Source organism: Grampus griseus (genome assembly GCF_964374135.1).
Source record: "Grampus griseus genome assembly, chromosome: 6".
Lineage (NCBI taxonomy): Eukaryota > Metazoa > Chordata > Mammalia > Artiodactyla > Delphinidae > Grampus > Grampus griseus.
The window spans coordinates 17,740,134-17,763,770 of NC_139000.1; the positions used below are offsets into that span (position 1 = coordinate 17,740,134).

The 23,637-nt window shown below is 48.9% G+C and overlaps 1 protein-coding gene across 1 annotated transcript in view; it reads right to left on the reverse strand.

Moving 5' to 3' along the window:
• The window catches only part of PAPPA (pappalysin 1), a gene marked incomplete at both ends in the record, with an annotated part of 250,394 nt that overhangs the window by 68,317 nt on the left and 158,440 nt on the right, over positions 1-23,637 (reverse strand). Inside the window, 3 exons of the mRNA XM_082655786.1 lie at positions 6,290-6,503; positions 8,695-8,830; positions 9,778-9,891. Of these exons, the coding sequence (XP_082511912.1) occupies positions 6,290-6,503; positions 8,695-8,830; positions 9,778-9,891 (464 nt within the window). The remainder of the gene's footprint in view (positions 1-6,289; positions 6,504-8,694; positions 8,831-9,777; positions 9,892-23,637) is intronic.

Below are 23,637 nucleotides of genomic sequence, written 5' to 3' on the forward strand. Positions count from 1 at the left end.
AAAGTGACTTATGAATTGTTAGAAAAGTTGTGCAGAGATCACGCCATTCATCTTCAAGTCCGAGCTCCATCTAAGTTTCTACAGGAAGCGTTCTCGTGTCCCAGGCAAGCTCCCCCTGCCGCACTGGGCCCTCCTTTCTCTAAAAGCCTGGTCTCTTGCTTCATGCATTGAAAACACAGGTCCTGGGTGCCCATCACGTGCCGGAATGTGTGCTAACCCTTAAGGAAACGGAAAAAACATAAAACGCCTGTGCTTAGGTGATCTTTCCCCTCGTACTACCGTCATGCAGATGCTTAATAACATTAGTGACCATTCACTGACTGCTTATATACGTGAGCTCACCCACCCTCACGGCAACCCTATGAGCTAAGTGTTATTCATTTTACAGTTGGAAAAATCGGGGACCGGCAAGATCAAGTTACTTGTTTAAGTTCCCATCCAGATGTGTGACTCCAAAGTCCTTGCTGTTAACCTCACCTCACACCTGGACTAGAACTTCCCTGAGGGTAGAGATAATGCCTGTTTCACTTCAGTATACTTTGCACTGCCAATAAAAATGCCTTGCACGAAATAGCTGTTTCCTAAATAGCAAGAAACAAATGGTGGCAGTGTCTTGCAATAACTCTTAAGCACTTTGCAGACGTTGACATGTTGATTTTGAACACTGAAAGCTTCCGGGAGGCAGTTCTCTCTACCTTGCCCCTCTGACTCTGTCTAACACAACGCCTGGCATATGGTAGGCACAGACAGCTAGGTTGCCATCCAGAGCCTCGAAGCCTTCTTTTTCCTGTTTCTATCTAGGACACAAGGAGTAGTGGGTGGTCAAACCAACTTAAGAAGAAATTCTCAACTTTTTTCTTGGTGCCAGTTTCCAGGATACCCCAGAGGATTTTACAGCAACATGGTTACTCAGCCCCACTCTCTATCCCCTGCTCAAAAGTATGGTAAGAATTAAAGTGGGATAAGTGGGGTGGGCGGTGCGGGGGCGGGTGTGAGGCGCTAACATCTCTAAAACTTATCACAAACAAATTCACTTTTAAAATACCCAGACAAGGGCAAGCCTTAGCTTCAGGTCTCAGACCCGCACCGACGTGAGCTCTGCAGTCTCCACATACCGCCTCCCCTTTCAGAAATGCAGGGTGAGTGGGATTAAGTGACACTCGCTGAGCTGTTCTGATTCTCCGCCCTTTCTCCTGCCCCTGACAGCCTCTGCGGGGCTCCATGTGGAGACTGTAGCTGTGGAGTCAACGCAGGGTCTTTGACACCAAACAATGCATCTGTTCACGTTGTGTAAGCGCTGGGGGAAAGAGCCACATGGTTCCAATTTAAATAGATTTACTCTGTAAGCTACCAGCTTCCAAGCCAGTCTTCTGACCTTTACCGTACAGTTTGGCCGTTCTCGCCCTGCACTCCCAGGAGGTCCCTGGGCTCCCATCTGATGACCACCAGGGGGGCTCTGGGAACTCTTTTTGAAAGACAATGGCTCTGGGCTTCTCTGGGCTAGGCGCCATTAGGGTAAAAACAGCACCTTCCCTCCTTCTGTGCTTATTAGGTTCTTCTCTGTAGGAAAAGGATAAACTGGAAAACGTGGTTTCCTAGAATGGAAAGAACCTAGGGCTTAGCAAGTGGGCAAATTGGGGAGCCCCAGCTCTGCCATTTATCAGTTGTTTGATCTTGGAAAGTTATGTAACGCCCTGAGCCTCAGTTTCCTCCTCTGTCAAGTGGAGGTGATAAAATGATCCACCTCTCAAGACTGTCAAAACCAGGGGACATGTCAGCCACTGGCTCGTCCATTCAACACACTTGCCTGGGGCTCTCGCTGCGCAGCAGATACTGTTCTAGACGCTCGGGCTACCGTGGAAGAGTCCTGTCACCGTGTGTATTTGAGGAGGGAGGACATGTGCCCCAAAAAAGTAATCGATAAGCTTGTTTTAGATAGTGATGCATACCGTAAGGGCACTAAACCCAGGTGACATTATAGAGGGTGACTGTTAGGGGAGGGGTGGGCAGGACACCACGCACACAGAGGTCAGGGGAAGCCTCCTCGGGGACACCTGAACTAAGACCTGGATGAGACGAAGGGATTAGCTATACAAAGGTTTGGGGCAGAAGGAATTCCAGGCAGAGTGAAGGGCACGTGCAAAGGTCCAGCACAGGTTGGAGCTCAGCGTGTTTGCAGAGCTGAAAGGTCAAGGCATGAGAAATGCTTTAGCAACTATGACGCTCCGTGAGAAGGCGGTCTCTCTCCTCTGGCTCTTTCTGCTATGAAGGAAAACATTCACTGGTCACATGAGTTACCTGACCAAACAGGTCTATGCTCTAATGGGGAGGTCAATGCTTTGGGTCAATGAGACCAGTTTTCTTCATTGCAGGACTTCTCAGAACCTTGAACGTTCTACTGCACGTGGTGGGTTTTCAGGAGGGACTCGTGTGAGCAGCATTTTCCAAGCTCTGATAACCTTTCTTCGTGGCATGTTTCTTAGGACGAGTGTCCTCCACACACACCTTAGGGAATGTGGAGTCCCTGCTTTTTCAGCACATTTGTCTAAACCTGGCCTACAGGAACAAGAAGGAAAGGGGAAAAGGAAGGAATAGTAACAGGTATCGGCAGCTGTGTTTTACCTTCATTATCTTCTCCACGTCCTCACCATAACTCCATGAGGTAGTATTATTGTTCCCGTTTTTGAGAAGAAGAGATTAAGACTAAGCGAGTTTAAATTGCTTGTCCAAAGGCACTCGGCACGGACAGGATGGCAGCACGGATCTGCCTGTCTCTCCCTAAGTCCCTGCTCTTCCCTTTGCCGTCCCGTTCGTTAGTTGGAAAGGGTTGTGTGAACACATTGTCCAAAAATGATAAACATTACCCCAACTGCCCCTCCCAAATAACTCCCTGACACAGCTCTGTCATTTCTGAAACACAAAAACAAAAATCAAAACAAGGAAAACAAAACAAAACAAAAGGCTCTGCCTTCATTAAAAAAAAAAGTGGGGGGAGGATTTCATACCAGTGACGGGCTGTCAATAAAAATAACAAAAGAAGGGGAAAAAAGACGACCTTCCTCAGAAGGGAGGAAAGTGGCTGAGGCCAGTGGGGGAAGGGACACAGGTAAATCTTACCAAAAAAATGCTCACAACCTGGGTGAAGGTGGAAACACCCCCTCTCCCCATGCAGAGATAATCAGATACTTATGAATTTTCTTTTCTTCTTATACCTATTTAATTCATTTACTTAGAGACTCAAGTTCCATGTAGAGGTAGGTCCTTAAGTGATCCCACAGTCAGTCCTCCAACTGCTGCCCCCGCGGTCCACTGAAAGGGCCCCCGGTCGTGCATAACGGGGACAGAGAAGGCCAGAGGTTAAAGGGCTGGTGAGGGCTCCTCTCCTGGCTCTGTCCCCTGACCCACGGCTTAACTTCTGTGCCTGTTTAGCTGCAGTCATGCCATGGGCTGTGGAGGTAATAACAGGCAGACTGTTTAGAAATCATTCTGAGCTGCTCAGATGGGGACAGCCAGAAAGACAGCACGCTCAACACCGGAAAACGAGGGGAAAGCTACTCGTGGCACACCAGCTTTGGGATCGCTAGAGAAGCGAGGCTGAGAGAATGATCAAGATGAGACTCGTTTTCCTGCCCAGTAACGAGGCTCCCGCGGGAAGGGACCTGAAAAGGCTCTTCTACCGCGAGCTGGTGATGTGGTGGGGGCAGCCCTGGGAGGCGAGGTCGGCAGCTGCGGGTCCGGCTGACCATCTGAATGGCCAGGTGAGCTGAGAGGGGTGTGGCCAGTGGGAGGCCACCTGCCGGCCAGAGCGGGACCCAGGGCCTGGTGTTTCCAAATCCTCTGATGTGCTTAAGAGGAGGAAGAACTGTGGGCTTTAATACTTACTCTTCTGATAGTTAAATGCTACAAGTAATTAAAGAAGAGGCCGAACGAGGGCCAAACAAACACAAGTTGTTTGTGGCCTAGTCTGGCCTCCGGGACACAGCTCTTTTGACACCTCTGATGAGAAGGGAAGAGCTTTGACCTGCAAGTCCTGCGAACTGGATTCCAGTGCCACTGGGTTCTGCATCCTAACCCACTGGGCGACGCTGGGAAACACCTCCCCCACCTGGACCTTCGGTTTCCCATCCTCAAATGGGGACGCAGAACCAAAGAATCTCTTCCAGCCTCGCAGCTTTCAGGGATCAGGTTAGCGTCAGAACAAAACAATATACGTAATATATAATTTCAGAGCCCCTTGGAATGAGAACACATAGACTTTGATAATCCCAAGATGGCTGCATCTCCATCACTTAACTCCATCTCACTGACTAAACGCTCATCCGTGAGCAGCCATGAAAAATTCTTTTCTCTCCTGGATGTGCCTGGTCCTGGTGGGCGGAGTGTGGCTCTTCGGGGCAGACAAAGTGGGACTGTACCTCCCATTGCCCGGATGGCCGTGACTCGCTCCCTCTGTCCATACCTCACGGGACAGGGGTGACCGTGAAGCCAGTGTGGGTCCCTTCCTCTTCCCTCTCATCCCTCCTAGTTCTTGAGAATCACTGTTCGAACCGAAAGGAACCACAGAGAACACGGACCCATCGCCATCGTTATTTCACACGCGGGGAGACTGAAGCCCAGAGAGGAGGAGGGCCTGGAACGTTGTGCCCCAGTTCAGTGCTTTTCCACAGCAGAGCAAAGAACTCAGCACATACTCATCGACGGACTTGCTTCCAAGGTTAGACACTTCTTACTGTTTACTTCGGGCACGGGAACTGCTAATTAAGGATTCAAAGAAGCCAGTGCTGGGCTCAGTGAACTCGGGGATGGTCTTGGTGACTGGCTAAGGATGAGAAAGCATTGCAGAGAAGGTCTGATGGATTTGCATTTTCTGTCGACACTGTTTCCCTGGGTTCTGAGAATTAACTTACTTTTACAGCCTGGCGAGCCAGGGATGAAAAAGGCCTCTCAGGGTGAAATACAACGAGTGATATTTAAGGAGCTCTTTTGCCTCCGAAGGATTGCCACAGACTTTGCACAACGGAAGCTAGAGACAGTGGGTGCAAAACAATGTGGGTTTTGCAACCACCTTTTGTGTCCTCTGTGGTAGCAGGGGCGTGGGAAAGGCTGGGGTCCCCCTTCCCACTCCTCTTTCCTCTCCTGCTCCCAGGTATACAGGTCAGGGCTGAATTGCCTTTCAGAGGGCCTCGCTCGGGGGCAGACCACAGAGACCCCAACTCTTTAAAACAAATGTCAGAGATGATGTGGGACCCTGAACCAGTCCTTCTGCTTGTGAAAACCCAGAGGGTAACATGGAAGTTTGGACACTGTGGATGTACCAGATGAGCTCCGAGGCTTCTCCCAGCTCAAATCTAAGAACTTTATGCAGAATTCTGTGCAGAAAAGCACCACCATCACATCAGAAAGTGGTGATAAATATCCTCTATCAGTACATTATCTTTGCACGGTGCTTAATAGTTTGTAAGAGCACTTTTGCCTGCGGTGCACCATTTAATCCTCACGACCACCCTATGGGGTAGATATTATTACCCGTTTTTATTCCAAAACAGACAACTGAGACTCAGAGAAGCGAAGTGCCTTGTCCAAGGACACAGTCAGGAAGGGGCGGATTCAAACCTAGGCAAGAGTATCATTAAAGCTCATACTCTTTCTAGGAAACAGCATCCTCTCTTAGCTCCAAACCAGGTGCATTAACAGATGCCAGATCAAAGGTACTGATGCAGCAACGTCATGCGGTTAAAAGACAGACACCGAGACCACCGGGAGAATGTCTCAGGAGCTAGGTGTGGGGAAGACACAGAGGTTTACCCAACCCTGCAATATACAGTGCAGTGGGATGAAGCAAATAGTAGCCCCCCAGCATCCCCCTAAATTCAGGAGGGTTATGACTCTTGCCTGTGCTACTGAGGAAACAGGACATTCCAGTATTTCAGAGCTGAAAGAGAGCTAAACCACCTCTGCTCTCTTCATTCCAATGGGGATGCTGAGGCCCAGAGAGGGAAAGTGATGTTCCCAGGGTCATCCTGCAGGCCGCCGCCAGCTCTGGGACTGCGAGCCAGGTGAAGGAGGTCTTCCTTCCACAGCATGTTCCTGCTGCCCTCCCGCACCCCTGGAATTCAGAGACGTGTGGGCCTCCCGAGCCCAAAGGCAGAGTTGACCAGAGGCCAGAGGATAGGGCAGGGAGAAACGCACAGACTTTTTACTGCAACACATATGGCTGCCCGGCTCCAGAACCCCTTCTTCTCCACTTGGCTACAACACGGCCAGGGCGAGCCGACCCAGGGTGCCTTACCTCTGCTCGGCAGAGCTGTAGGTCTCCCCTCTCTGGCAGCTGCTCAGGGTGACGGGGTCAAAGTTGTCGAAGGAACGGAGGGCCACCCCCGAGATGGCGACCAAGGGTGAACTGAAGCTCACACGTACCGCCTGGCTGTGGTAGAAGGGCTGGCTGAGGTCGTGGACCACAGGGATAATCAGGGGATTGTTCCTGCAGCTCAGAACATGCAGGCCTGTCAGGGGAAACAGAGGGCCGAGGGGCCAGGCTCATTACTCACGGCCAGTCACGCCCTCCCCAACGGGCCCTTCCCGAAGCCCCCAGACCCTTTCATGTCACTGCACAAAAGCACCATTGGGTGGCCAGTGGGGATTTTGAGTTTGATTGAAAGTTTCTTTGTCTGCCTTTTTCTCTTGGTTCCAAATCTTTCCAATCCCCTTGCCTCACTGCCCCCTAAGCTTTCGCTTCACCTAGGGCTCACAGCCCCTCCCCCTCCCCCAAATGGCCACCCCTTGGCCAAGCACCACTGGCCCTCACTTCCCTCCCACATTGCATGAGGGCTTGCTGGTCTGAGTTGCTAGTTTTCAGGCTGCCTTCCCGGTCTGTCATATAAATGATGGAAATAATTCACAGAAATAAGTCATTCCCAGCGTAAAAAGCCTACTCTCATTTTTAATCTAGGAATCTGGGAGCAGCTCTTGTGAGGTAAGGACCTCTGTACCCACTCTGCAAAGAGGAGACAGAGAATCATGACCAGGAGGTGGCTTTCCAGAGGGAAACAGAAAAGCAAGCCATATAAAGCCCAAGGAAAGTCCAAACTTGCTTCACTCAGAAGCTCTCAGTTCTTTCTAGAAGTCCCCGGGCTTCAAAAAGGAAGTGGGGGGCTTCCCTGGTGGTGCAGTGGTTGAGAGTCCGCCTGCCGATGCAGGGGACCCGGGTTCGTGCCCCGGTCCGGGAAGATCCCACATGCCGCGGAGCAGCTGGGCCCGTGAGCCATGGCCACTGGGCCTGCACGTCCGGAGCCTGTGCTCCGCAACGGGAGAGGCCACAACAGTGAGAGGCCCACGTACCGCAAAAAAAAAAGAAAAAAAAAGAAAAAAAGGAAGGGAGGAGGGAGAGGAACGGGAGAAAAGGTACATCAGAAGGGGAGGGAAGGGAATGATGGGGTGGGTTGGAGTTCGGTAAAACTGAAGCTGGCTCTGGTGTTTGACGGACATCAGCTCCATTTGTGGCTTAGCCATTTCTTTACTATGTGAATCCACCAAAGCCCTAACACTCACTCAGTGCCTGCATCGAAAGAATGGGATGATCCTAGCCATGTCCCGGGAGGCCTGCAGGTCCCCTTCTGTGGTCTACTGTCTTAGAGCTGCAGAGCCTCTGCAAGGGGTGCCAGGAAGCTGAGGACACGGGACAGGAGACCCAGTGGGGAGGGACATGCGGACACCCCAGGCATCAGCTAGCAGGGTCTAAGGACCTTCGCTGGAACCTGACTCTTCCCCACTCCTCTGAAAGTCTCTCCGCAGAGCCCTTTGTGATGCCAGGACCGCTATGAAAGTGTTTGTTTCTCACTTAGGGACATTTCCCAGGAATCCAGAGAAATCCAGCAGGGTTTTCTTCTTCTTCCTTATGAACGTGTCCCCCTTGCCTTGAAAACTAACCAAATAAGTAAACATAACAACAAAACAAACCCCCTCCTCCTGCCTTGGCTCCTGCTTGACCCCGAAGTGACCCCGCGCATGCTTGGTTCCTGCGGGTCTTTGAAGTGAGCTCCCTGTGGAATGGTGCGGGCAGCTTTGAAGCCTGGACCTCAGCACTGGCTTGGAATTCCAAACTCCTGGCCTGACTGCCCAGAGGTAGATGGGGCAGGGTGTCTGGGAAGTGTGGGAGGGGGCGATGGGACTTCCTGAGCGCTGGGTGTTGTGCTCTGCACGGGTCACAACATCTCAAGTAATGGCTCGTTTACTATCACGGACACCACGGCTATAGGGTGAAGCACAGCAGGCGAGGATTCTGAAAGCCTGGCTCCCCGGCTCTCCTGCTGGCTCCTCCCACGTGACCCGGGCCTCTCGATGCCACTTTTTGGGTCTCGGGTGATGACACACGTAATGGGAAAGAACCTTTGCTCAGTCTCCTTCCCAGGGTCTTTTGAGGATCTCATGGGATGCCTGAGGGTAAAGGCGTTGGGTAGAAAGGAGCTATTGAAAGGAGGACTTTGACGTGAACCCCTTATGCCCACACCTGTCAGATTCGGGCTTCTTTGGATACACAAACACATCCTGATTTGAAGGCGACCACAATGGCAAATAGAGAAGCAAGAGAGAGGAAAGTGGAGGAAAGCGCTCACCCCCAGCCGGTGCTTACAACCACGCGCAGGCGCGTGCAGAAGCAGGTCCCGAGAGCACGCCGCGCCCGAGGGCAACGCTCACCTAGATCGTGGCTCTGGTCTTTGGTGTCAAGCAGCTGGACGCTGATGGTTTCCTGCTTTTGATCCCCATAATAGGTCCCATCGGTCACCAGGTGGACAATGACAGCCGCGGCCACCATTGGCTGAGAAAAGTACGCCTGAAATGCAGAGGACACAGGAGACTCACTCAGGCAGCCAGGCGTGCGGCGCGGAGGCAGCCATGGGGCGGGGCTTTGAAGGAGACTTCCATTTCAGGAGCTGGACTACTTATCACGGTCCCGTGGTGGGAACAGGTGGGCAGTGAAACCTCAGCGTGAAGAGCACAGGCTCCGAGGTCAGAGATTGTTCTAACGTAGGTTCTGCTCTTTCCAAGCTGTGTGATGTCCATCGGGGGCTGTGCTGCTCTGGGCCCAAGTTCCCTCACCTCCAAGTGATGGATACGTAAATAGCTACATCACAGGATGGCTGGGAGGCTCCAGTAAGATACTGATAATAAGGGGTCTGGCATACATTAAAACCACGCAAAATGGTACTTATTAGTATTCATCACTTCTCCACGCTAACTAACCTCTGTACTACGCGCCGAGGAGACAAAGGTAAATAAGAGATATGCTCTTGCATTTCTGTGGACGGTGGAGTTCAATGTAGGTCAGTAACACACAGATCAAAACTTGAAACAATCACAATCCACAGTCAGGAAGATGGGCCCATAGACAGCTTCGGAATACCACGGCACTTGACGAGAGCCATCCAACAGACGGCCACGCGTGGAGGACCAGAAGGGAAGGGACAGTCCCTTCTCCCTGTGGGGGTCAGCGAAAACTTCAAGGAGAAGGCAGTTTAAAAGGCCTTGAACAATGACGGTCTTCCAGGCAGATAAATGGTATCTAAACTCTTGGCCAAAATAAGACTGACTGAAGGCATCCCATGAGCAACTAAGGGATTCCATTCCAGGAAGCATCCCGCTGCTGAGTGTTTTCTTCTCTGTCCTTACAATTAACACCCTCAGTGGGTAGACAAAACCACCTTGAGAAAGGGTCACAGGAGGCAGTGCCTCCTGGGGGCCACTGCTGGAGAATCTAAGGCTCTCAAAGCTTTGACTTACCCGGAGCCAGAAAGTGGTCTGAGCCAGCTGGGAGTACGGGTAGCTGATGGTGCAAGGGTACCAGGCATGCTGGGAAATGCCTTCACTGAGATCTATCACCTTGGTTCGACACACCTGGAAAAAGATAAAGGGAAACAAATGTTTTAGAGGGTCTCAGAGGTTGAGTTAAATTCAATGCGACAAAACTTTACTATCCACCTATTTTGTTCTTGACACTGCAGGAAGAAATAGGGATGAACTGACAAGAGTCTATTCCAGGAGCCCACATGCTAACGTAGAAGAGAAAATCTTCAATGTTATTAAGGAAAGGACAGATAACACGTTTTGGTGGTAGAGACGTCAGAGACATTCTCGTGGGGACGAGTCCTGGAAGAGTTGACGTTTGAGTTGGGTCTGGAAGAATAGGGTAGCTACGAAAGGAACGGCATTGCACATGCAGGGAATAGAAGCAAGGGCTCAGAGGAAAGCAGAAGCCCAAGTGACAAGCTGCCTGGTATAACAGAGCTTGGGGAAAGTGGCATCAAAGGCAGGCCTGGGGGGCTTGGATCTCACAGGCTCTTGAATACCAAGCAGACCACTTTAGAGCAAATCCGTAAATTGTGCTCAGAGCTACATTAATGACAGAACAAAGACTATGACAATGCGAGCATTTGCTTTCCCCAAAGAAAATCAGCTCTACCATTTGTACAGATTTGCGCACACGCACACACACACACACACACACGTTCATTCTCAATGACAGATATAGCAAATGGTATTAAAAGAAACATGAAGCATGTATAGGCAAGTAGTATTGTTCAAACTGACGAGTATCCTGTGTATCCAAATGGCATTTCATTCCATTGGTTCATTCATTCATTCCAATAACATTTATTGAGTAACTGCTATTTGCCGAGCACTATGGGACAAGACGGCAGACGGGTCAGATGCTACGGAGCTTAGAGTGACAGTGTGTACCGACATTCATCAAGTAATCACGTATGCATACATTACTATAAATTGTAGACTAGAAAAGAGCTAGGATGGAAAAGGAGAGGAATAGCCGAGATGTTCTTGAGATTGGTCAGACTTTTTGCAGAAGGTCATCCCACATTAGAGCTTTTCCTCGGACCTCTAATGAGGCTCCTCTGTCCAATCTTCCCCAGGAATTTGGGCCTGTCATTCCATTCCACACCTGCCGGTCTCAGGCTACGGACCTAAAAAGTAAGACCAACCTAAAGAACTCTAAGGTCTTATAAGCTATGAAAAAAAGTGAGATAATCTAATCTCAATCATGTAAAACAAACGTACACATGTAAAACAAACAAAAAGAAAGGGAAGGGCTTCCCTGGTGGTGCAGTGGTTGAGAGTCCGGCTGCCGATGCAGGGGACGCGGGTTCGTGCCCCGGTCCGGGAGGATCCCACATGCCACGGAGCGGCTGGACCCGTGAGCCATGGCCGCTGAGCCTGCGCGTCCAGAGCCTGTGCCCCGCCACGGGAGAGGCCCCAACAGTGAGAGGCCCGCATACCGCAAAAAGAAGAAAGGGAAAAAAATATATATATACAAAGGTCAAGACTATGCATTCCATATCCATTGCAGCCATGTCTGTAGTAGCAAAAGATTAGGGAGAGCTTATATGTTCACCTGTTGAAGAAGGGATAAATAAAATATGATATATTCACATGATAGGTTTCTGTAAGCAAAAGAACATTAAGAGGACTGAATGGGATTCAAATGTAGCGATGATCCTAACAATATTTAACACCTGGTTCAGTAGGGACCCTGGCCAAGCCAAATGGAAGCCCTATTTGTGAGTTCACAGATCTCAATATGGGGAGATTGCAAAGGCATAACACTGAGTGACTAAAAAAGAACAAGGTGTAAGTGCATTATGACGCTATTTATAAAAATCACGCAAAGCAAGACTATACCCGGGGATTCATATACATGAGTGTAGGAGAATTAAAAATAGCATGGGAAAGTTACACATCAGGTTCACTTATCAAAGTCAAGCTGAAACACATGGCTGCACTGTAATCCACAACTGCAAGATGCAATGCTTCTTTTTAAAATAAACTTTCTGTTTTGGAGTAATTTTATATTTACAGGAAACTCGCAAAGGTAATACCAAGAGTTCCATATATGCTTTACCCCATTTCCCTTAAAGTTAACATCTTCAGTTTATTCTTGAAACCTCAAATAGAAGAAGAAAAGTTTTTTGTCACCTGGGAAGTTCTGCAATGGTGAGCTGGATTAGAGACTTGGCTCTGGTTCAAACTCCCTCACAATCTGATGTGTGACTGTGGACGAGTTATCTCCGCTCTGTGGACCTCGGTTTACCTTTCACATCTGAACGTTGGATCGGGTCATAGGTTTTCAAGGGGTTGCCTATGGATTCCTAGTCTGAGGGTCAGATGTGAGAAGATGTACTTAGCTTCTGCTCCACTGTTTCAACCAGAGCATCTTCACTCAACTGTTTTCTATATCAAGCTGCCTTGTAATGTTTCATGGGAGCTTCACTGCTTTAAAAACATTGAAAAGTACTGAAACTTGTTCATCGCCAAAGTTTCGCTCCCCCCTCCCCAAGGTGTCAGTGGGTCCTGGGAATACAGTATTAGTTTCCTGAACGTCACAGGTAACGTCCTAAGGAGAGTAGAAGTGCCAAGGATCAGCCATCTCACTGGCCAGGAATTAGGTGTCGGCTTAGGTTACTCACATCTCTAGAAGCCTGATACCGAGAAGACTATGGGTAAAACAAGCCACTTTAATGGGCTGGAAGACGTTTTTCAAGTTTATTTATTTTTTCTCGAAAACAACTGAGACTGAGCTCATGCGGCTCTGCCAGTGGATTGTGTTACATTTTTACAACAGTGCGAGACTTCGCATAAACTATCTGTGGCATTTGAAATCCAGGCCAGCAATTTGACATGTATCATTTTGGAATTCCTTCCCCTTGTGTTCTTAGCCGCCTGTCCCCCAGCAGAGAGTGGTGGAGCACATCTCTGCAGTGCTAGGGCAGGGGGCTTATCTCTCCATCTACAGCAGTCACAGTCAGAAGTCTCGGACTTGAACAAAGCCCTCTCGCTACTTAAACCTGGTTTCCTCTTATCTTGTCAGCTCCATCAGCACCAGACAGGACTTCAGAGGAACGTGCTGCTGTTATTTTATTCTCCTGGGTTCCTATTTAGTTTTGTGTTTGTTTCAGGCTGGCTGCGATCCTGACCAGGGACAGTCAAAGTAGATCAGAGAGGAACAAACAAATCCAGCTGAACCTTTGCCCAAAGCCCCAGCTGATCTTAAAACCATCTGTGTTCCTGGGGAGGTGCGGGGAGGCTGCAAACACTCACAAGCCCCCAGCTTTTACAGACCTTGCATGAATTTGCTCATTCAGCAGCCATTTATGGAAGACCTATGGCACACCAGGCTCTCTCTGAGAGGAAAAGAGCCTTGCCTTTGGCCAAAAGGATGGTCACACACCTAAGCGTGATCCCCAGGTACCTGATTCTGTGGGGATGCCCTGCTTTCATCCACCCACTTTTTTGCACCTTCTAAAAAAGCAAATCCAATTCCATAAAATATTACTGAGCAGTGTAGACTTTACTGAACATTTTGTGGGCGAACGAGGAGAGTTACATCGCACACCCCACGTGGACTCAAGCTCTCACACCATCACCCCAAGTTCCTCCTCACTCACCATCACCTTCGCCCAGTTTCTTCAGTGACCTTTCCAAGCTCTCCCACTCCTTCTCCCTTCCTAATCTGCACCTCTCTCAAATCCCAGGCAGAGCCATTCTGTTCTCCCTCCCATTCTCTGACACACAAATCCTTCACATGATGCCAAGGGCTATACCTTGCCGCCCCCAGCCCCAGAGATGTCGGGGGGTGATAAGAGTAACATTTTTAGCCTCTCTGTCATGCTGCTATGAACAAGATCTGCTCCTTCCCTATACCTCACTCACTGGTTTGTGGAATACATCACGGAGGCTCTAGAAACATATTGGCAGCCTCTAGGCTTCAGGTTCTTCTAGAAAGATAAGGAGGGGGTCTCCTCTAGCTGAAACTGATCTTTCTGCACTGCCCACTCCCATGTTCATTGCAGCATTAGTCACAATAGCCAAGATGTGGGAACAACCTAAATGTCATCAACAGATAAATGGATAAACTAAATTTGGTGTTTGCATGCAATGGAATATTATTAAGCCTTTAAAAAGAAGGAAATCCTGCCATATATGACTACATAGATGAATCCTGAGGTTATCCTGCTAAGTGCAACAAGGCAGTCACAAAAGGACAAATACTGCATGATTCCACTTACATGAGGTATCTAAAATAGTCAAACCCACTGAATCAAACAGTGGAATGGTAGCTGCCAGGGGCTGTGGGGAGAGGAAAAAAAGGAGTTGCTAATCAACGTATAAATCAACAAAACGTTTCAGTTAAGCAAGATGATTAAATTTTAAAGATCTGCTGTACAACATTGTACCTATAGTCAATAATATTGTATTGTACACATAAAAACTTAAGAGGGTAGATTTCTTTTAAAGTGTTCTCATCGCAATAAAATGAAATAAAACAAATATTGTTTTGAATGACTAAGATATTGATATTTACTTAATTATTGAATACATTAATAAATAAATGATCCAGTGAAGGGGCAAAAAGAGAAATTCATATAATATTGCTAGGCAAAGAGCAGATGTGGTTGGGCTTGCAAGCACCCTCACTCAGGTCTTTTCAGGGTTGGAGGAGGAATTACCCAGCATCTTCTTGATTACTTCATGGACAGAGAACTCACTTCCATTTACGAAGAGCCCAGTTTACCTTTGGACAGATTCTTCCCAACAGCCAGGGGAATGTGTCTGGCTGCACTTTCTCCTCCTCTTTTCTCTAAGCAGCAACACTTACATGCTTCCTTATTTTAGAGTTTTAGATTTAGAAGGACTTAAATAGGTCATCTGCTGAGACCATTCCCTTTTCAGTGGTCAAGGGAGGGCAAGTGTCTTGCACAATATAAGACAGCAAGTAAGTGGCAAAATTAATATGAAAGTACAAATTTTTCTGGTTCCCAGAACTGATGCCCTGCCCTCACCTATGTTCTGCACCCTCTATATCCTACCTTTGTTGTGCAGAACCATCTCCAGTGAGATTTCTACCTCTCCCCCAAGAATTCATGGCAGGAATTCTGGTGCCCGTGTCGCTCTCTTCTGCAGGAAGCCCAGCCCTACGTCTTGGATGGAAGCTGAGAAGGTCACTGCCTTTCATCCCCATCTTAGGGCCTGCAGGAACCAAGGAGCGAGCAACCCCGTTTTCCCCTTGACCTTGAGGGGGAAGGTCTCATCTTTAGCACACTCCCGTAGACTCTGCCATCTTCAGAGATACCTGCGCTTACTTCAAATACCGAACAAGAGACTCAGGGGACCTGGGCTGTTTCTGGCTGTCACTTATTAGCTGCACATCTCTCCCAACCTGTCTCCCCATCTATGAGGTGTAGTGGTTGACCCGGCGCTTAAGGACACCCACAGTAATACTATCCACCAAGGTCTCAAGGTCACAGTATCATTTAATCCTCTCAGTTACTCTGTGAGGTTGGAATTATCCCATTTTTCTGATGAGGAAATGAGGCAAAGAAGCTTTGACTAACTCTTTCAAGGTCATATATCCAGTTGTGTATGAGAACTGATGCTGGACTCTGATCCCTCCGATTCCACGTTCTGTGTCCTCAATCACGTGGTACGACGGCTGCTGTTGTCTCGGTTAAAACCTCCGCTTCCGCCGATGGAGAAGAGGGTACCGATGATCACTCTCTTTGTCTCTAGTCACTCCACACACTGCACTCTCCCTGCTCCAAAGGTCCCCATAATTAACTTTCCAGAGTGAAAAACTCATCACGTCGCCTTGCTACTTATCACACCCTCCACGGCGGTCCGTGGACCACAGGATGGAAAATTTCCTAGACACGGCTTACAAAGGCCTTCGGGAGCTGGTTCCAGCCACATCCTCACGTTCACAGCCAGCTGCGCTCCTGCCTCACGCAGCGGGCAGGCATCCACGCAGCTACACCGTGGTGCTCGCTTCCCGCTGGAGGACCCTTCCCCCCAACACGCCGTGGACTCCACCACTGTGACGTCGTGCCCAGATTTCCACCCCACTGCAGTGGACGGCCCATTCCGTGAAATACTACACACACTTCAAAGCCAGTCTCAAATATCAGCCCTCCTCAGAAAGCCTTGGCTCACCCCCCAGGCAGAATTAATCGCTCCCTCTGATGTGTCCATATAGTTCTTTATATATACCTCAGTTACAGCACTTGTCAAGTTGGATTACAGTTGTTTAGAGCGCAGTCTTATCCCTTTAAACCCTGAAGGCTTCCAAGGTGAGAACCATGTTTTATTGATCCTCAAATAAATCCTAGCAGATTGCCCAGCACACAGGACACAAGAGGTACCCAGTGAACAACAATAACCATAGCAGTGTATACCGTACCGACTGGCTGCTCTATGCTGGCCACTGCTTCCAGGACTCCATATGCACGAGATCACACAACCTTCAACTCTGTGAGATAGTACTGTTATTATACCCATTTAATAGATAAGGAAATATAAATATATTTATAATATAAATATAATATACCTATATTTATAATATAAATGCAATATATTTATAATATAAATATATTACAAATATAATATATTATTATATAAATATAATACCCATTTAATAGATAAGGAAATATAAATATAAAAATATACTTGTATTTATAATATAAATATAATGTGCTTATACTTATAATATACTCGTATTTTACTATAACTATATATTATAAATGTATTACAAATATATTTATATTATATAAATATAGTATAAATATTATACTCGTTTAATAGATAAGGAAATTGAAGCCCAGTAGTTCACCTAAGGTCACACAACTAGTTAGTAGAACCAGGATTCAAATCCAGGTGCAAACTCCACTCTTACCTGTAGATGCAACTTGAAAAGGGTCTGCCTACACATTGCTCGGGGCTGTTCCAGAGGATGGACCTGGGAATTTTTTTGTTGCTTCTCCGGGAAGCCTCTTCAGCAGACAAAAGCAAAGCCTTACAGCTCTGCCCTGGGGTGGGGCTGTCGGCTGAAAGAGCCCAAGACCGCCAGGCTCCGGGACCTGCCTCCTAGAGCTGACTCAATGGCTGGCTTCCTCTGACACTCATTCTCCCCACTTGTAGAAGGACAGAGTAAGATGGATCCCCAAAGGGCTTTTCTGTTCTGACGTTCTGCCAGCTTCTGATGTCCAGCTTCTTCCAGCGAGAGCTGCTGAAGAGAGTCTTGATTCTGCAGTGAAGTGTGACCCTCCTGTGGGCCTGAGCTGACTCATGGATCCCATGTCTCTGATACTCTGAGGCCAAAAGCCAACTAATATCATAGCCGCCTTTTCTGTCTAAGAGAACTGGAGAAGTAACCTAAAAGTTTACTGCAGCCATTCCAGCAATGTGTTTCCTGTTTTTTGTTTTCTTTTCTTTTTGTGCATATGCTGCAAAAGGGCTGGAAGTTCTTCTCCCAAAGTTTTGACATCATTGGATGTTTGAGCTGGGAAGCTCCTCAGGGATCTGATTCTTGCCATCACATCTGATAGACAGGTGGGGGATAGAGCTCAGTGGGGAACAGAGAGACTGGCTTGAAAGAACGCTGTAGGGTCCTCTGGGACGGGCCTCCGCTGACAGCAGCAGAGGCGTCTGCGGCCCCAGGACGTGGGCCCTTTCAGCCAGGCCAGGCACCGCCAGCCACTACAGCCAGCACCCACCTCCAAACCTCCCCCCTTGCAGACGACTGCTTTCAATTAGAGGAGTTAACGATGTCTTGCTTTCAAAGGTTTTTTTAAATCCAGTTTATCTTCCACCCACACACGATGTACACAAAGGCGGAGGATGGAGAGAGAAGAGGGGGAGTGGGAGTTCTGGTATTTTCCCACACAGGGGAGATGCCTTGAGGTTTCTATTGAATTTCACTTTTACAGATTTACATGCCCTTTTGTCAATCACAGGAGGGAGGAAGTGCCTGTCAAACCTCTAGCCCATCCTCTCCAATTTCCTCTTTCAATTCAAAGGGACCCGGGAATGGGCCTCACAGAAAAAGAGAGGAAAAGGAATAGGGAGTGGGGAGGGTGGGATGCATGCTGACAATAACAATACACATTAGCGTAGACGCGCGTGCACGAGAGCACACGCGTGCGCGCGCGCGCACACACACACACACACACACACACACACACACACGCGCGCGCGCGCGCGCGCGGTCCCCAGGCAGTGTTTCCGAATATTTCTACTTAGGCCACATTTTAACCTCAGGTTTACAGGTTCAATGCCAAGTTATTTCCCCAAGAATTGCAAGGTTGCAGAGGTGGGCAGGGTTCCTTGATATGAAAACTGCAGGAGGGAAAGCCTGCCTCAGGAGACCGGGACACAGAAGGGTCCAGGTGAACTCAAGCCACCTCTGTAAAGCTGGCTTGGCAGCTCCTTCAAGAACGTACTGCCCCCTCCTCAGAGCTCCTGTGGGGGAGGGAAAGGGCACCAACCCTTAAGGACAGCCTCCCAGTACTGGCGCTGCCTGTGTATTATCTCCTCTGGCCCTCATAATAACCCTGAGGAATAGGCGTTTTTTGTCCCTCTTGTAGAGATAAGGACTCTGAGGTTTGGAAGGCATTGGTCACTCCCCTCTGGCTGAGAGGTCAAAGTCAAGTGGTCTGACTCAAAGTCCGTCCACTTCCCACCCTGTGGCCAGACTTTCCGAGAACTCTCTGTCACAGCCTTTGTGCAACACACTGCATTGTGGTTTCTCGTCTGTCCATGTGTCCACATGCATGAGCTTCGAGGACAGTGCCTTCCTTAGTGATAGCTAAAGGAAGTACAATGGTCCCTGAGCCCAGCGGACCGGTTGAGGCAAACACATGGGATCAGTGCTGCCGTTCCCCCATCTCTTGCCCAGCACAGATATCATTAAACAGTGCCTGCTCTTCCCCTGAGTGTAGACCTCTGAAACCATCTTAACAAAATGTTAAGCCACTCATGATGGGTTAGGATTGCCCTATGTGCAATCCTTGAACTTGGCTGTTAGCTCACTGAGGGCAAGAATGAGGTCTTACTTGTTATATCTTCAACTCTAAGAGCCGAGGAAGGCCTGGAGTAGGCGCTAAGCAAAGATTTAGTTGAACAAACTAACAAAAACCACAATAAATGTTATCGATCCTTTACTATATATCAGGCTTCTAACATGTGCTCCACATACCTGGTCTCCATTAAGGTGACACGGACACAGGCACCCAAACGCTCCAACTCGGGCTCACGGCCTCTCTCACCAGCTGGGAGTACTGTAGTCCTCTCCCACCTGGGTTCTTCTCCCCACCCCTCTGCCCATCCTGACCTCCTTCCTATGCCCCTTACTCCAAACTGACCCTCTGAATATGACAACGACAACAAAAAAAAACTTTAAGGGCAACCGAGGGTTAACATTATATAACACATGTGTGTGCGTGGGCGCACACACACACTTTCAATCCCCTCCTCCAACCTCCTTTTTACACACTTAATAGTGAGAGAGAGAGAGAAAGAGAGACAGAGAGAGAGAAAGAAAGGAAGAAAAGCCAGGCTTTCTTTACTGACCATTAGAAATAATGATCACTTTCCCTAGGCCCCTAGAGCAGTTTCCCCTTTGATACCTGCCTTAAAAAGATAGAAGGGAAGGGGAGGGCTGGACTGCCTCTTTCAATTTCAGGATTTATTATTTGGCATGGACAGACAATCAAGCAAAGAGGTATTTCCTGTGCATAGGGCCGGTGCATGGAATGTAGGGATACCTCCTCCTCTTACCCAGTGATCTGGAAATAGCAGCAGACCTCAGGGCCTCCACCCAGGAGACACTTCCAGATAAGATAACCCGGCATGAGATGCCCTCCAGCCTTGGGGCTCGGCTCTGGGGTGATTAGTACCTCATTGCTCCCAGGGTCTGTCCCTAACACATCGGGCATTTCACACTCCTTAGGGGTCTAATACCCTCCTGGCCTGCACCTCCCCACATGTCTGGAATCCTGTGGTTTGGGGTTCAAACTCCTGGCCTGATCAAATGGTCATGGAAAAGAAGCCTAGGTTCTCAAGGCGAAAGGAGCAAAGAAATCATTTAAGAGACCACTGTTCCACAGCACGCTGACATTTTTACAGGTGGAGAAACTAAACTTCTTAGAAAAGAAGTGGTTCAGAGTCATAGGATTGATGGGGACTGCTCGCTCAATGGCTTAATTTTATAGACAGAAGCTCAGGATTTCTAGGGGACAGAAATTGGATGTTCCAACTCTCTTCTAAGGGAAACATTTATGCAAGAGGCCTGAGAAAGCCTCCATGATAAACGGCAAAGACAAAGTGTGTTTCTTTGCCAACACACTTAAACCAGTAACTATGACCAGCAACTATGTTCCCAGTACAGGGCCTCTCCTCCTTCTGCCATCCTCACGTACCCTACAGGTAACGAGCCCGAGGTCCAAAGGGCATAAATGGCAGCCCGAAGCCGCACCTGTCAGGAACGTGAAGTCCGGGTCTGATTGCTGCCTGTGTTACTGTAAGGCTACCTCTTACGATACAGATGAGGAAACAGGCCCACCTAGCGTAAGTGGTGATGCTGAGAACTGCAACAGTAACAGTGGCGATGGTGAGCACCCAGCTGCCTTCACCTCCATCAATCCCATCCTCGTGTCCTTTGTGAAAGGGCGATTCCTATTACCCATTTACCGGTGGGAAAACTGAAGCCAAGGGAGAGGAAGAAATAATCACCACCATGGCAGTGGTAGCCGTAATTAAAATAAGGACAGGTCAGCCCCTGACTTTGTATGAAACGCAGAGTTCTCACCACTCCACCCCATGGGGTCAGCATCATCTCCGATCTCACAGACAGCAGAGCCGGGCATCGGGCCGTGCTCGTCACCGGAACCCAGACACCCGTTCTGAGGAGGCGCTGGGCAGGGGGCTCGGACTCCTCCAGCCAGTAAATCCTCTAACAGGGGAGAGCGATTAGTGTCGGATGTGGCGGTCGGCTTTTGTGCTGCTGACAACTCGTCCCTTTAAAGGCCTGGCCGGGCTCATTTCACACGGGCCCTCCGCAGGCCTGCTCCCATCTCCCCGTAATTACGCCATTCACTAGTCACCCAGGCCCGCCTCTGAACTCCTGACCCAGCACTGAAAGACTTGGGATCTCATTACTAATCTCTTAAGCCACCTAGTCCTCCAAAATACATCCATTTAAGTTGGAGGCCAAGGCTTTGGGGGTGGGAGCCAGAGAGAGGGAAAGTCCAGCGCGGGCCCTTCTCATGACACGGCCATGTACCCACTCTGGGGCCTGGGGCCCTAGCCACGGGGCAGCTGGCCTGGCTGTCCAGCTCAGGGCAGGGCAGGCCTCGCCGAGGCTCGGGACTGGACTTAAGAGACTAGGCCTTTGGACGGGAAGGGCATCTGGGCCCACCTGTTTGTAATTTCAGGGGTGCGGGGAGGGGATGAGGCCTGTGTTTGTTTTAATTATTATTATTGTTGCTGAAAAGGGAGGAAAGAAATGAGCAGAAACTGCTAACATCTGGAGGCTGCCGTCCAGCTTACGTAATCTCCCACAGCAGAGGAGGGACGCGGGATCCCCGGCCAGATGGTCCGTGGGTGACTTCACGGCACATGCGTCTCCTCCGACAGTAAGATGCTGACAGGGTTAGGAGAGTGGGTTGCAGGATCTTCTTAAAATTCTTTAGGGGTGAGGGATAGGTGTTTGGGGGTTCCCAGAGATCTCAGTTTTCTTGTGGAAGACAAATTTTCTTCCAGCCAAAGCTCAACTTTTTCTTATATTTCTCTCTCATTAACTCATTCATTCATTCACGCACTCATTCAATGTACATTACACAGCACTTATTATGAGTTAGGTTCTTTATCTCCCATGGTCTATATGAGGAAAATGGATCCCAGAGGGGGGAAAAAGGCAATAAAGATAAAATCCCTTCTCCCAAAGAGCTCCCAGACCCCTGAGGGGATGTGATGGAGAGTAAAGGCTTGTCCCAGCAAATACCCACACAACAGCGTGGTGGGTTCCGTATTCGAGGTCCATTCAGGTTGAGAGGGGCATGGAAAAGGAGGGACAGTCCATGCCCCCGGGCCGGGCCTGAAACGCAGAATCTTAATGTCAAGTGGGCTCTGAAGAGCAGGGGCTGGAGAAAAAAAGGCAAGAGAAGGAGAAAAACTGGGCCACAGCTGAGCCATGACAAACCCAGTTTCCCAGATGATGTCAATAACAGAGGCATGAAGGATAAAGTTCAAGATGTAGAATCTTGCTGCAAACACAGTTCTGAGCACATTATATTTTAAAAAACACATTGCTAACTTTCTGTGTTTCCAAATCTCTTTTTAAAAAAATCTGTACTGAAAGCAATTAACAACATTTCACGAATTCTAGGACAGGATATAAAAGCAGCGTTGACTCTGGATCAGATCAAGAGGATGCTGTTAGCTTCAACCAGAATGTTCACTCAACCCTGGGTCGAAACCCAGAGATACTGCCAGCACAAGATGAAAATCCTGAGGCGTTGCCAGCTTCAGATATGAATCCTGAAGCATCGTGACTTGTATTTCAGAGCCCAGAGGCATCGTCAGTTCTAAAACAGGACGTTGAGCATGGAAACACTTCCGGTTCTAGGCCAGAATACCAGGATGTCATAATTCTAGAATAGGAGCAACCAATGCTGCCTGCTCTAACTCCAGCACCCCAAAACTTCCTGTTTAGAAAATGAGATACCAAAGACTGAGAACACAGATCCAGTTAGCTTCACTCTAAAATGCCCTCTTGACTGGCTCTAGAGTGGAACTGGGAGACACCGCCAACTCAGGAGCAAAGCACTGAGGCATGGAAATCTCCAACACTCAGCTCAGAGCTACTCAACGGAAGCAGGATGTTTTAAAGAAACCACCAGCCCTCTTCTTTGCCTGCTCTGGGAGCCCTGAGATGTCCATGGGTTAACCAGGGAAGTGGTGACCACATCCAAGCTTGGTGCTGGTCACCAAACCCTTGGCTAAGGATAGTGGAGCAGTGGTTAATGGCAGTCTTGACCACACTGGCCTGTTCAAGAAAGGTCAAAGGAGTGATTTTTCACTTAAAAACATCTGTGTGTTAAACGAACAAGACTTCCTCAAGTTCATAAAGCTAGGAGTTTCCAGGTTGTTTTTGTGTTTTTTCTTCCTTCTTCCCCTTCTTCCTCTCCTCCTGCTTTCCTAATCAATAGCTGTGTGTTCCAAGCTGTGACCAAGATGAAGTATGAGTCACACTGCCTGCAGGGAACCCCACCTGATGCCAAGGTGCCTTGTCCTTGGGTTCTGCCCTTTACTGCAGACCTCAGGGTTTTCTGATCCCCTCCTATCACCCTGGAAACCACTGAGTGATTGCCTCTCCTCTTTGCTTTTTGAAGAGCGGGCAGTCATCTTGCCAGGGCTGCCTTCAGTTTGATTTCTCCTAGGAAGAGCCTCCAAAGGATGCAATGTTCTGACGCATGCAAGGATAGGGATCACTTATGCTTTTATCGGTGTCCTGCTGACCTTCCAGCTCAAATAAGGGCTCTCATTCTCAAGGAGAAGGGTGGCATTTCTCTCTGGTCTCCCTCTCCAGATTTCAGAGGTAGGGAGAGTGACCCTGATATGCAAACTGGGGGCTTTGCCCATCAAATGCCCAGTAGATACTGCTGACGTAAGTGTCCACCACACCACCAGCAGATTCCTCTGAGGAACAGAGACTATCTGCAGTGATGCTTTCCCCTAGTGGTGCCCTTGGACAAGGCAGCACACATCTGCAAAAAAGGCAGGGTGTTGGAGCAGCTGTTC